The sequence below is a fragment of the Thunnus maccoyii genome, chromosome 4 (genome assembly GCF_910596095.1).
Source record: "Thunnus maccoyii chromosome 4, fThuMac1.1, whole genome shotgun sequence".
NCBI classification, from domain to species: domain Eukaryota; kingdom Metazoa; phylum Chordata; class Actinopteri; order Scombriformes; family Scombridae; genus Thunnus; species Thunnus maccoyii.
The window spans coordinates 34,560,009-34,575,466 of record NC_056536.1 but is presented as its reverse complement, the minus strand read 5'-3'; the positions used below and the strand labels follow the sequence as shown (position 1 = coordinate 34,575,466).

Sequence of the window (15,458 nt, the reverse complement as noted above, 5' to 3'; positions counted from 1 at the left end):
ACATGATATTTCTACAATTCTGTATTCTGTCTTTAAACTTGATACACAAGTTTTCCATGAGAATCTACACGACATACTGAATTATGGCAGCAATAGCCCCACCTTGTGGCCATTAGTGAAACACCACCATACTGCTTATTAAGTCCCATAGCTCTTAAATTTAATATGCCATATGCTGAAAAAGTCTGTAGTATTTTCAGTAATGCTTTGCGATTTATTTCAGCTGTCAGCATTCACATGCATTTTACACAGGAAATGCATTTCTAGTTGTTTCTGTTATTGATTGCAGACTGACAATTTAAATTTCAAATTTCAATTTAAAAAAAGAAAGAAACTGTAGCTATTAAATTCACCATTTGAGCATGGAAGTTCAATCTTGGATAGAGGAGCCATGTGTGACAAAATTATCTCAACTCAAGCTATTATTAGCTTTTTCTAAGCTTTCAAACAGGTCTCATAGTCTTCCTTAGTGAATCGTTGGCTATCATACATGATCTAAGTATGGGACTGAATGAGTCATGTGATAATGTTCAACTTTTTTTTGTTTTTTGTTGTCTGTGATGGAAAGAACTCTAAGCTCAATGTAGACACCCACACCAGTATGAAGGCAAAAGCTTCATACCAGTAATAAACACATGAAAACATGACAAACGTGAAATCACACAACATCTCTAATAAATAAAAATATATTTTTACTTTCAGTTTAAATAGAGCAACAGAGTCAACACAGCACAAAGGTCAGACAGCCGAACAGTAAAAAAAGAGTCTTTTTATGGATGATGATATCTGTGTAGGAATGATCTTTTCCCCCAAACTCAACTTAAACTGGCTTTAGTTTGGATGGAATCTGTGCTGCTGTCATGTCTAAACTTTAAAACTTCAGTTGTGATTTTCAGATGTTCTGGTTTGCTTTAGTTCTTGTCCAGCTGACATTTTAAAAAGGTCTTGAAACTGACTTCTTCACCTGCCAGTCACCATGACGCCGGGTGTCAAAGATGAACCCACCGCGTCAGAGTTTTAGCGACAGGAAGTGAGATCAGTTGAGCTCAGGTTTCAGGTGTTATCAGTGAAAACTTGACCCAGGATGGAGAGTCGAGCACTGAATGGCTGAACAGGACAGGACAGTAGGGAGGTCTTCTTCTCACCCGGTTTCAGAGCAATGCTGTCTGATTGGCCGGCCAGAGGGTCTTCAGTCTGTTTGGCGGGTGCTTTTGATTGGCTGACTGACTTTTCCCGAGGCTGTGATAGGCTGAGCAGGATGTCGCGGAGCTCCTGTCGGTCCTGGGCATGACGGCTGCAGCAGTAGAGTGCCGCCGGGTCAAGAGGGTGAGCCTCTGTGTTGAAGATGAACCCCCCTGCCCCTAAAACACACTGCCCCCCCTCCCCGCCCTCCTCCCAGGACCCGTCTCCCTCTGCCCCGCCGCCGTGCAGGAAGTGGGTGGGGTCAAACAGCAGGTAAAGGTACTTGACGGTTTCAGCGAGAAAGAAGGACTCCATCCTGTTGTCCAGCTGGTGATCTCGCAGGTCTTTAACCTGCAGGAACATCAGGAATACTTCATTTAAACACAGTGAAAGATCAGTTCTGCCAATGCTTCTATTATTTGTTTAAAAGTTATATTTTATTGTTTATTTGTTGTCAAACGAGACAAAAAAGTTTAAAAAATAAGGAGACTTTGGAATTATTATAAATGCAGTATGTTTTGTTTGCACTGAAACAATTGTGTTGAGAAGAATTTATTTTCAACAATTTTTATAATGAAGCCCTTTGAACAAGGTAAATATGTAACTGCTGGTCTACAACATGGCAGGCTTTAAAAGTATATGACATTCAGTCCCACTAGATGTCACTCTAGCACCATCATCTCAAACCAAAACATGTACATTGTTTACTCAATAAAGTTGGAAAAAAAAGCAGCCCCTGCACAGACAGCTGACGCAACTCAGATCCAACTGTCTGACCAGGCAGAGCTGCTCAAATATGGATCAATATTCTGTTACTGCGTTGCCTATTTCTGCCTCAAATGTTTTCAGAAAGATATGTTTGTGAACTGTTTGGCTGTAATATGAGAAAGTTTGTGATGTGGCCGCCATGTTGGAAATAGATGGGAGGGACTCACATGCACTAACATGCACACACAGCTGGAGCGGCTTCAAACACAGAACAGAGCAGCTCGAATAACAACACACACAGAGGGAGTGTGACTTCACTCTCTGTCAGGACGCCATTACTCCACTTTACCTTTACATAGCAAATAGTAGTTTGCTGACATCTAGAGGGGCTGAATGTCGTCTGTTGGACCTTTAATGAACAACACTAAGGCACAGTGGTACTTTGAGAAGAATACTAACATCAGCAAGCTAACATGCTCACAGTGGCGTTGCTAACCGTGCTTTCAGTTTTACACATTGACAGTATATAAAGATGGACGACATGTCTCCACTTCCTGCCACTATGCAAAAGTGAAGCCAAAATATCTCCTTTCCTGCAGCGGCCATCTTGCTTGTGTGACGTCATTTGGAACTGGAGTCTGCGCAGTAGAGTCGGGCCCGCAGGACTCACCCCCTCAGCCGCCCTGCCGCCTGACGGAGGTTTGAGAACGGCTGTCACAGCTGTCAATCATGACTTCACACCCCTTTTTATATCTTCAAATAACTTATTAAAAACAAACTTATCAGAAAAATGAGCACTTGGACCTAAAATGACCATCTTTGGGAAAAATTTATTTGACTTGTACTGATTTTTTAGTTTAGTGCATGTCCCATCTGCTAACACGGAGGGGGATTTATGACCTATACTGCAGCCCACCACCAGGGGGCGATCCAGATGTTTTGGCTTCACGTTTGGCGAGCTGTCATGTCGTCCATCTTTATATACAGTCGATGGTTTCACAGAATTTAGACAACAAACAAATCAGCTTCAGACTGAAGTGTGGTCTCTGTGTCTCAGAGGAACATGTTGAAATGGAACTTTGTTGGTGAATTTAATTATCTTTTACTTGACAGACAGACAGGTAGACTTACACTGGCGTATCCACAGGGGGTCTTTGCGATCCTCTCTATGGACTCCAGGGCGTCGAGGCCCAGCTGCAGGTAGATGTGGTCACCTGTCGCCCTGAACAGGTACATGGCGCTCTCTATTAACTCTGGAGGAAATACAAACACATGGAAAACAACATTTATTTGTTACTCATAAATAGAGTCATAAATTGAGTTCACAGTGGTTGGTTCATCAGATAGCTAGTCAGCAAGAACTGATTAGTTAGCTGGTGTAGTGGTCAGCTGGTCCATCACTTAACCTGGTGAACTTCAGTTTGAGTTAATTCATTTGCACAGATTCAGTCAATTCAATAACTTTATTGTCCCCACAGGGAAATTGCAGTAGGACACAAGAAACAAAGACAAAATCAAATATAGAATAAATACAAGGTAAAAAACATTTACAAGTCAAAACAGTTCAGATGCAAATGCAAGAATTTCATGTAAAGTGCTGAGACGATCTTTTCCTCTCTGAATTTACCAGAGTAACAGCGCAGGGTAAAAAAAAGAGTGTTTGTATCTGTTAGCGGCCGTTTGAAAGGGAGCCAGAGGGAAAAACATGGAGTCTGGATGCAGGATGGGATCTGTCTGACAGGATCAACGGTGCTTTCTTTAATAACTGTCTTTTTATCAGGCAGATTAGTGATTTTACTGCTTACTTTGACCCCGTTTAATGATTTATTTTAACATTAAGAGAGCCGAACCAACAGATAAAAGAAAATGTAAGAACACTTTCAATAAAAGATCTATAAAACAATGTGATCAGAGTTCTGTCAGCCTGAAACTTGCAAACTTTGCACATCATATTTGTGTTTTTGATTAATTCTTAATAATATGCATACAGCACATAAATTTATAAAGAAGCAACGTCACACTGTTAAAAAATAAGATTATAAAACCAAAATTAAAGCCTTTTTTAAATCTGGTCTGAAGGACTTTAAGGAAGAAGGAATTTTAACCCACAGAACATTAGTTCCATCAATTTTGACGTCTGTATCTGACTGACTCATTTTATCCATCCATCCATCCATCTATCTATCCATCTGTGTTAGATCATGATCGATTCAGAGCTTTTTTATTTTTTTTCTGTTTGTGTTGTTTAAACTGTGTTGATTGTCATTGTGTTATGTTAGTGTATTGTTTTGTACTGTCACCTTGTAAACTGTGGACCTGCAGGAAGAATAGCTGCTGCTATGCAGAAGCTGATGGGGATCTTAACAAACGAACAAACAAACTGTAGCTTCTAGATCATTTGTGTAAAACCTCAGTATTACTAAACCAAACAAATGTGTTTAAATTTTAGCATCACGTCCTCTAAGCTGAAATGTTAAAGTCTCTTCTTGTGGTTGCTGGGTAGTGGTTTAGTGGACTGACCTGGTCTGAGCGGGTATCCCTCTCTCTTGTCCACAGTGTAACCCTGAGGGATGCTGTAAAACTCGGGCAGACCTCCAAACTGCCTCCACACTGAGTAATAGTTCTGAAATGTTCTTGCTGCGCTGTCCAGGTTCCCGAGCAGAGACTGAAACACCAAAAGGAAATTAACATAATGACAACAATTCCTAAACAAGGTTCTTTAAAATATCAAAGAAACAGCCTGAAGTCAAGAACAGATGTGTTTATGTTTATGTGTGTTTATGAGTCTGGAAAGCAACTAAGTACATTTACTCAAGTACTGTACTCTAGTACAGTTTTGAGGTACTTGTACTTTACTTGAGTATTTCCATGTGATGCTACTTTCTACATGTCAGAGGGAAATATTGTACTTTCTACTCCACTACATTTATTTGACAGCTTTAGTTACTTTTCAGATGAAGATTTGACACAATGGATAATATAACAAGCTTTTAAAATACAACACATTGTTAAAGATGAAACCAGTGGTTTCCAACCTTTTTGGCTTTTGACGTCTTACAAAAAGCAGTGTGTAGTCGGGGTCACATTTCACATGTCTATGAGTTGTTAACAGCTCCACCAAATAGTGATTTTTCCCTCTAAACTTCTTACATGCTTTCATTTCAATAAATCTTCAAATGATCCAATATTTCAGCAAAAATCAAAGATTAGAGAAAAAGTCCAAAAACTGAAAACAGATTTGTGTATCAGAACTTTGTTTTTTCTTCTTTCCTCTCCCATTAATCATCTCACCACCCCTCAGATTTATCTGCTGACCCTTTGGAGGGGCCCGACCCCTAGGTTGGGAACCACTGGACTAAACTAGCTAACTGTATATAAAGTAGTGTAAACTAGCTCCACCTCCAGCAGCTACAACAGTAACATGCTGCTCTAACACTGATGCTTCACTATTAATAATCTAATGATGTCATATATAATAATATATCAGTCAGAGGGACCAAACCACTACTTTTACTGCAATACTTTAACTACATCAAGCTCATAATACTTATGTACTTTTACTGCAATACTTTAACTACATCAAGCTCATAATACTTATGTACTTTTACTGCAATACTTTAACTACATCAAGCTCATAATACTTATGTACTTTTACTGCACTACTTTAACTACATCAAGCTCATAATACTTATGTACTTTTACTGCAATACTTTAACTACATCAAGCTCATAATACTTATGTACTTTTACTGCAATACTTTAACTACATCAAACTCATAATACTTATGTACTTTTACTGCAATACTTTAACTACATCAAGCTCATAATACATATGTACTTTTACTGTAGTAGGATTTTTCGTTCAGGACTTTCACTTGTAATGGAGTATTTTTTCATTGCTTTATTGGTATTTTTACTGCAGTAAAGGATCTGAATACTTCTTCCACCTCTGCAGTTCTATATACCTGCAGGCCAGGCCAGAAGGCCTCCAGAGACTGGAAAACCGGCATGGAGACAGTTCCTTTGTGCATCTGCACCCACAGGTACCAGTCGTCAAACCGGGTGTAGTTCTGAATGGCTCGATCATAGTCTGAGAAACACAATAACATCTATTTTAATTCATAGAGGCTTCATTATATGCGTCTGCCATAATAGTTTGACAGAGTTTGTTTTTCCTTCTTTATCTGACTGTTTTATGGATGTTTGGTTATATCTTCCACATCTCCATATTTTTTGGTTATACATACCTCACTTTCATTGGCTTCATGCAAAGTGGTCATGGTGTTTATTATTTTCCTATCAGACTCTTCAGTTTCACACTGGCTGATTATGTAGGTTTGTTGATGCTGTACTGAATATCAGGTCAAGATTGATCCTCTTTTCAACAACACGTTTTAATCTTGGTTTGTTTATTCCAGTATGATGGAGGTTTCTTACTGACTGCAGCCACATAAAGCCAAGTGATGAATGATTATTATTCATTTTAAGGCAGTGATGTATTTCTTTAGCATCTGTTACAGCCCGTCTCAGGGTTGGACAAAGAGGGGAGACCACTCAATACTTGTACCCACTTGTTTCACTTAGGTTTGTTCATATTTTCCCAAGGATATACTGTGCGCATTTCCAGGTCTATATTTATATTCTGGGTCTCTACAGGAATATCTTTGCATGAAGCTTCCTCGTAAACAAACTAGTAGCATGATTTTACTTCTTTTTCTCTTTCTTTACTCCAAATGTCAACTTCTCAAATCCATCCGTACATGTTGGAGCTGATTCACATCTGATATATGTGAACAGACTGTTTGTGGGCATGTGCAAACAATCTGATGTCATCACGAGGAGGAAGTAGAGATAACGTTGCAAACGTCAGGGTTCATAGGAGGTTGAACCCCTGACGTTTGACTTGCAGGCAGCATTTCTACATACGTTCACCTCAAGTTTCTGAACTTTGACCCTGTTTAACATCCAACATCAGAACAGGATATAAATAATAGAAAACCATAAAAAGCTGAATATGAACCCTTTAACAGTTTATCTGAGGTGGTGGAGGAGACTGTTGTTAAGATTACCCAGGAACATGTTGAGCAGCTCCTCGTCCTGCAGCATAATGGCTCCTTTCACTAGATACTCAAAGTAGGAGTCCACCCCCGCTCCGATACCGGCATCCTGGGCCACCCACTTCTTAGAGAGGATGTCAATGTGGTTCCCCACCTGCACAGACAGACGGACAGACAGACAGACAGACAGACAGACGGACAGACAGACAGACGGACAGACAGACAGACAGACAGAGAGGTAAAGTTGGGGACAAACCTGAGGACGAGCTGAAACCTACAAACTGAACCAAATCACAGACAGATTTTTCCACCAACTGTAACTGATTATTTATCTTCTGGATGTTGTCAAGCTGTTTTCATCATCGATTAACCTGCGGACTGTTTTCTGGATTAATCAATCAGTCAATTAAATCATTTTAAAAATTGTGAGAAATTGGCGTTCACAATGTCTAAGAGCCAATGATGATGATGATGTCTTCAGTTCGCTTGTTTGCCTAACTAACAGTCCAAGAGCTTAAGATATATATTTTCTGTTATATACTGTATGACAAAGAAAAAACAGCAAATTGTCAGATTTGAGAAGCTTGAACTAAAGAACATTTGGCATTTTTGCTTGTAAACTAACTGAAACAATGAATTAATTATCAGAATAGTTGCAGGTTCACTTTCTTTCGACTGACTAATCTATTAGTCAACTAATCATTTCCTTTTAAGTTTTCTTCAGACTGTTTCTGCTTTTACCTTTCTTGCTGCTGCAGGGCAGAAAACCTGAAACCTAAATCTGCAGTTTTGCTCAGTAGAGCCTCAAAAACATTTAAAGACCTTCATTGGCATTTATGTGCTTTTCCTCACTGTTTAAATATATAAAATGAAAACTAAAAAGACAGATTTCTTACACAGGATGAAGCTTTCTGTGTGGAGATGTTGATGTTTACATGGTTACTGAACTAAAGAGCTGCAGTTTTGAATCAGTACGTTCAAAATCAAATTAAAAATCTGCTAAAAACTACTCAGCTCTGTAACTTCTGAATCTAAATTTCATCTCACAGTCTTCTAATGAGCGCAAATAATTTTGCTTTTAATTTGACAAGCTTACATTATTAATTTCTAGTTGACATTGTGGGTGTGTGTGATGTGTTATTGTGTGTAGCTTTGTATTTTGTATTATGTGTGTTTTTTGCTTTGTGCTGTTTGTTATTGTGCTGTTATATGTTTTAATTGTGACTGCAGATGAAACACTATGTTAAACACCGTACATGGTCCCAATAAATACAATACGACAGAAACAGACTCATTACCAGTCCGATGTCCGATCTGGTCTTCCACAGGGCCCTCAGGGCTCGGCGAGCTGCGTTCTCAAACGTCGCGTCCCCAGTTAGTCGACTCAGCGTGGCGAACTCCAGGATGAAGGTTCCCACGCCGGCGGTGCAGGTGACGGGCGTCTCGGTGGGGCTGACGCCACGCAGCAGGTTCACCGTACCGTACGGCATTCCGGTGGGAGTCTGGAACGCTGGAGCCATTTATACAACATGTTAGAGCTGAGACACCACAGCACACTGGGATCTAAGGGTCACCGCATCACGTCTGGGTTACCGCAACATCCTGTTTACTCGTCTGAACCGAAACCAGACGGTACAGCACTCACTCTGCTTTTCACCAGAACCAAGAGACGTGTTTCAGCCTCTTCACGCCTGCTCCCACTATGTGTTAGGGTGGATTTTAAGATGATTACTTTTTTTATTGTTTAAGTTGTTCCAACGTGCAGGACTGAAGCCTCCGGAGAGGCAGCTGTTAGCTTTAATGCTCCAAGCAGCTGGAAGTGGCTTTAAACATCTTTAACCTCTTTAGCTTTGGACTAAAAGTGATTTACAGACATTATTTACTTTATTTTATTCACTTAATTTATTGTATTCATGCTGTAAAATTTTGTTTTCTTTTTCATTTTTTCCCCTCTTACTGATTTTATTTGTCTTGTTTTGTAATCTGAGTTTTTATTTCCCTTTATTCATGATTATTATTATTATCATCATTATTATTATTATTATCATTATTATTATTATTATTATTATTATTATTATTATTATTACAGTTTTTAAATCAGAGTTTTATTTCTCATGTGCTTTAGTCTCAGATTGTTTATGTTCCTTCTGTCAGATTATCGGCTTGTCGGTCATCTGTGAGGCACTTTGCTCTCACCTGTATGAAAAGGTGCTGCTCAAAGTCTGAATGATTCATTGATTTTAAGGCTGTTGTGTCTCTGAGGAGCCGCTACGTACTCTGAGGTCAGAGGTCAGAGGTCAGAGCTCTGCGACGAGGGAATCAGGTCGGCTGAGTCAGCGTCTTTTATCAGAGAGCCTTTCCTGATTTTACTTGAGTTTGTAAATTTTTGAACTGTCTTTAATTTCTGTTTTTAATTCTTTTGAAATGTTTTATCTTACACTGAATAGGTTTTATGGTTTTTATTGGTCTGTTTTATTCTGCTGCTTTTCTACTGCGGATTTTTATAAATAAAGATTATCATTATTATTATTACTGTTTAGATTTGTATTCATGTCACAGTTTGATCAGATATAAATCAGGTATTCAAACAAGAAACTGAGACACTCGACATGATTTGTCACTGAAACTAGAAAAATAGAAAATTATCTGCAAAGACAGTACAGATAATATTTTAAAAATGAAAGTAATCTGAGTTTTTATGACATATTTTCATCTGGAAAACAGGATATGAAAGATTTATGAAAACTTGTTTGAAAGGAATTAAATTATTTCTGCAGTTAACTCTGGTTGTTTACATGAACTGTTTTATTCTGACGTGGTTGTTAATCTTATAATTAAGCAACAAAAGACTTCAGATTAACACAGACAGTGTTTCACTAGTGTACACTTGTATATTTGAAGTTAATGTTTGGCTTGCATCATTCACACAAATTTGACTACTGGGCTGTTTTTGCCTTCTGTTTTTTTCAGTACACTGTCTCCTGATGGTGAATTTAGGAACGGACAATGTTTCTTTGCTCTCAGAACAATAACCTCCTCTCGGCTCATCAAAGGTCGTCAAAAGGTCATGTGCTTCTCTTGTTTGCCCTCCCGTCTGTGTTTTCAGTTTATCTCAGTTTGTTTTTGATCAAAGTGCCATCTCTGACAGCTGTTTCAATTTGCAGAAATTTGCATTTAGTTTGGTTTGTACAGTACAAGACCGTTACCATGGCAGGAGTTTAAATTTAAATTCTGTGTGTGTGTTTATACCAGGCAGCAGTTTCCTAGCGGCGTCCTCGGCCATCCTCAGCAGCGGTCCTGAACAGGGCCAACCGGGCTCCAGCTCCATCCCCGCCCTCCCTGCCAACAAGTGAGCTGACAGCAGACCACCCACCACTACACACACACACGCACACACACACACACACACACACACACACACACACACACACACACACACACACACACACACACACACACACACACACAGTAAGTGAGTGGAAAAGTCAGAGTTTCTCTGATGTAATTACAACTTGGAATCTTGTAATTACATCAACTCTCATACAATGTGAACGCAGACTTAAAGGACGAGTTCACAGTTTATCAAGTCCATCTTAAACCAACAGTCAGGAGCCCAAATAAACAGTGAAACATGTTTTTCTTGCTGTAATCATTCCTCCTGTTCATACTGACCATTAGAAGATCCCTTCATAATGACCTTACAATGGAAGTGATGGAGGACAAAATCCACAGTCCTCCTTCTGTGCAAAAAATGTATTTCAAAGTTTATCTGAAGCTAATATGAAGCTTCAGCGTCCAAATGAGTCAAATCAAGTAGATATCTTTCAACGTTACAGTCTTTTTAGTGCCAAAGTCCCTCTTTTTGTTACTATACTTCCACCTGCAGCTCAACAGGGAAACACTGTCCGAGGAAACACAAAGAGGGAATTTGATGCTAAAAAGACTGTAAATGTGTCAGATATCCACTTGATATGACTAACTCAGACTGCTGAAGCTGAATAGAAGCTTCACACAGACTTTTAAATGACTGTGTGGACACACTGTGGATTTTGGTCTCCATCACTAACATTGAAAACACATTTGAAGGATCTTTTAATATCCAGTATGAACAGGAGGAATGATTACAGCAAGGAAAACCTCTTTCACTGTTTCTATGGACACCTGACTGCTGGTTTAACACACACCTGAAAACTGTGAATCGTCCTTCGAGTAGAAACATGTAGTTATGCATTTTGCAGCACTGGTTTATGGCTATTACACAGTAATAACCAGGTGGAAGAATCTCACCACTATAATCTGGTAATCATCAATTTTGACTTCCAAGAATTGTCATGTGATTTGGAAGGTATCATACTGATAGCAGCCCATAATATTTTGAAAATATGAACCATATTACCTCATTACTATCAGGCTATTACCCCATTAATGTCACCATACTACCGGTTTTAAATAAGAATATGATATAACTTTATTATAAGCAGGTAACCAAACTTTTCCTGTGCTATTATTAAATAGTTCTGCCTCATTATTATCTTTAGATGTGTTTTGTTTTTGGCCCCTTTTACCTTGTTACAAAAATGTAAGTCTAGACTAACCTAGTTGTAACCATTATTAATATCAAGCTATTATTACTACATAATTGCCATTATATTACATTATTATCAAAATATTACACCACTACTACCATGTTATTCCCGAGCTGGAATGTAAAGTGCTGCCAGTTTGTTAATCACTTCTTCTACCTCTGATGTTGGTTTCAAACACGGATGCGTTGACGTCGATGTCGAAGTCCACGGTGTCTTGGAGGAGCGACGCCACACGCTGGAACTCGGTTCGGTTTCCCAGCACCTGCGGAGACACATTTTTTAAATTTCAACGTCTGTCACTGCTGAAGGTTTCACTACACCTGAAGGCATCACCGCTCCACAACTAACTATCTGTTTATATTCAACACAGGAAATTAACTTTTCTCTCTGATAATAATCAGATGTCATCAAAGACATATTAAAGCTCCCATCAACTATTGATTAAATTCTCATTTTCACCCTTGTTTTGACATATTTCAGCCTGAAAATTTTGCAAAATTCTTTTTTCTGATCTTACCAGAAGAGTGTCGAGAGCATCAATCAGGGTGAGCGAGAAACTGTGGAGAAAGGAGAGAGAGAGATATATTAAAAGGCATAATCAAACAAGGCCGGGGGAGGTAGTGGTGCGGAGGGTGCTGGATAGTAGAGGACTTGCACGTTCACAACTATAAACCTGGAGGGGGCTCAGTTTTAAAGCTAGACTGAGGATTCTGATATCATATGAAACTAAACAAACTAAAGCATCCGTTGTACCATCAATGGCATGCTAGCTTGTCGGGAAGGAGACAAAATAATGCTCTAAAGTTAGGCTAAAGGGGGGCTAAGGGGTCCCTAAACCTCTGACCTCAGGATATCTGAATGAAAACAGGTTCTATTGATACCCACCAGTCTGCCCTTTACAGACATAAACACTTCATGCTAATCCCAATCGTTGTTTGCACCTATTCTAAAAATGGTGTATTTGAATATTTCTGCGTACTGGGGTCCCTAAACATTCTTGGACTTGTGTAAATTTTGGTCTGACTGGAAAGCTGAGACTGTTGTGGATTCAATGAGCCCAACTGTATTCATGTGTGATGATGTTAGTGATCATAGTAGCCATTTTATTATAGTGAAACCATTTTTTGAAACTTGACCTCACTGTATGAAATGACTTATTGTGACCTCGAGGATAATCAAAGCCTCATGAAACTTTACAACCACAAACTAGAGACCGAGAGCATTCAGAGGATGTTTGACTTTCCTAACTATATTTACAATAAGGGGGTTTCTGTGCAATTTCTAGAACAAAAGTGTTTGCAATCCAATCACTGAAAAATGTAATTCTTACATTTTAGCCATTTTTATCGATTCTTAAGTGGTTAAATTTTGCACCAAATCTGTGTAAATGGTTTGTTTAATTAATAATGAAAATCATTGTTAATTGCAGCCTAATTTATAGATTTCTTAAAACATGTCTGGAGGGGATCTTTAAATGTACAATGATGATGTCATCTTACCTGCCCCAGGTGTCTTGTCCATCACAGGTGAGTGGGCGGAGCTCATCGTAGGGGAAGGCGTTGTCGAGGTAACTGTTGTAGGCGTGGTAGAACATGTCTTTGATGCGCTGTCTGAAACATTTCATACAGAATGTAAAGAAGTTTTATTATCAGTTATGAGAGACTGCAGCTACAACTAATGATCTTCATAATCAATTAATCTGTCGATTATTTTCTCAATAATCAGTAAATCATTTAGTTTATAAGATATTAGAAAATGGTGAAAAATGTGGATCAATGTTTCCCAAAGTCCAAGATGATGTCTCTCCACAACTCAAAGATATTCAGTTTACTGTCATAGAGACGTAAGAAACCAGAAAATATTCACGTTTAAGAAGACTTTTTTTTCTTATTAATCAATTATTAAAATAGTTGATTTATTTTCTGTTGATCAACAAATTGGTTAAATACAATTAACAGAGAAATAATCACTAACTACTTTGATAATCAATAAATTGTTTCAAGTCATTTTTTAAAGACAACTGTCTAAAAGTCTCTGATTCCAGCTTCTTAAATGTAAATATTTTCTGGTTTCTTTAGTCCTCGATGACAGTAAACTGAAGTTGTTTGACGTCCTCATGATCACATTCTTCAAATATGTTATCCGGAAATTGAGAACGCGATGCTGTTATTAGTGTTTCGAGCCGTTTCTAAACAAACTAACGTGACCAAACTCTTCATGATGAAGGAACATGTGACCCAGTGCAGCGGTGAGACTCACTGACGTGTTTTTAATCAGATTTATCAGCTTTGATTCACACATAATACTGGTTAGTAGATCAGTTCATTGTTGGTTTGGATCCAAACATGAGAGAGAGTGTGTGTGTGTGTGTGTGTGTGTGTGTGTGTGTGTGTGTGTGTGTGTGTGTGTGTGTGTGTTACCTGATATCAGACATCTCCTCCTCACTGAACTGATGAGTCGCTGCATCGTTCAGCAGCAAAACCAGCAGCGCGACACACACGGGAGCGCGCATAACAGAGACACGGACAGGTGGACAGAAAACACACACAGACCTGAAGGAAACTCTGCAGCACAGGTGTGTTTCTAAGTGTTCTTCAGCTGTCAGGAAGCAGGAAGTGAACGATGGGCGCATGCGCGATGCGGTGCGCTGACGCGTTATGTCATCTGAGCTGCGTTCAAGAACAAACCGTTCAGCAACGTCAGCGAGTGTTCAGGAAAAAATCCGTCAAAACCTCAAAATAACACCAAAAAACAGGTTCTTTTCTCGTTTATTTTATTTTTTCACTCAATTTAGAGTCATATTATCTCATTTATATGGGAGAAATATTATCATTCCTTATTAAAGGTATAAACTCACCAACTCCCCCTCACCTACACATCTGTACATATATGTTCTGTTAACACACACTCACACACACACACACACACACACACACACACACACACAGTTTATTTACACTAAAAATGTTATTTATATCTACATTGGTGTTTATACATACGCGACCCTGTCCCTCTCTTCCTTACCCTGCTATATTTGTGTTTATGTTAATGGTTAATGTTCATATTTATTGCTTTTTCCGTTGATATCTGGACCACAGTGAATTCCTTGTACTTGCTACTTGGTAAAGTAAAAAAAAAAAAAAAAAAAAATCTGATTCTGATTCTAAAGTAATTTATGACTTTTTCACTCATACATATTCACACCTTTGCACTCCTGTTTACAGATTACAGAAACAGTTCCACCTGTTTATAGACATTGTATGTTGTTGTTTCTTTTGTTGTTTCTATATATAAGTATATATTTTTTCACCCACTTGCTTGTACATAATATTGATATATGTTCTCCAGCTGGTCCAGAATGCAGCTGCACGTGTACTAACAAAAACTAGAAAAAGAGATCACATTTCTCCCATTTTAGCTTCGCTGCATTGGCGGTCCGGGGTGCAGACACCCTCTCTATGTTTAAGAGTAGGCTTAAAACTTTCCTTTTTGATAAAGCTTATAGTTAGGGCCGACCAGGCTCACCTTGGATCAGCCCTTAGTTATGCTGCTATAGGCCTAGACTACCAGGGGACTTCCCATGATGCACTGAGCTCCTCTCTCCTCCTCCTCCTCCTCTCCATCTGTACGCATTCATGTTCCATTAATATGTGTTACTAACTTGGTTTCTTACCGGGAGTTTTTTGTGCTTCTCGTCTCACAGGAAACCTTCGGCTGCAGACCAACAGCTGTCCAGCGTGACGCCCACCACTACTGCTATTATTATTACTCATATTTCTATTATTATTATTATTATTGTTGTTGTTGTTGTTATTATTGTTGTTATTATGCTTCTCTGTGTCTCTCCTTCTTTCTTTCTATCTCAACCCAACAGATGGCGTCCACCTAGAGTCCGGTTCTGCTTGAGGTTTCTTCCTGTTAAAGGG

General features: G+C 38.9%; 1 protein-coding gene across 1 annotated transcript; it reads right to left on the bottom strand.

Moving 5' to 3' along the window:
* Positions 1-670: 670 nt before the first annotated feature.
* edem2 (ER degradation enhancer, mannosidase alpha-like 2) lies at positions 671-14,161 on the bottom strand. The gene is made up of 11 exons (XM_042410057.1): positions 13,953-14,161; positions 13,032-13,142; positions 12,050-12,089; positions 11,689-11,794; positions 10,196-10,321; positions 8,245-8,456; positions 6,959-7,100; positions 5,855-5,979; positions 4,411-4,555; positions 3,022-3,143; positions 671-1,533 (listed from the first exon to the last, which is right to left on the bottom strand). The coding sequence occupies exons 1-11, from the start codon at positions 14,042-14,044 to the stop codon at positions 1,054-1,056; spliced, it is 1,701 nt and encodes a 566-aa protein (XP_042265991.1). The 5' UTR covers positions 14,045-14,161; the 3' UTR covers positions 671-1,053.
* Between the last annotated feature and the right edge of the window lie 1,297 nt (positions 14,162-15,458).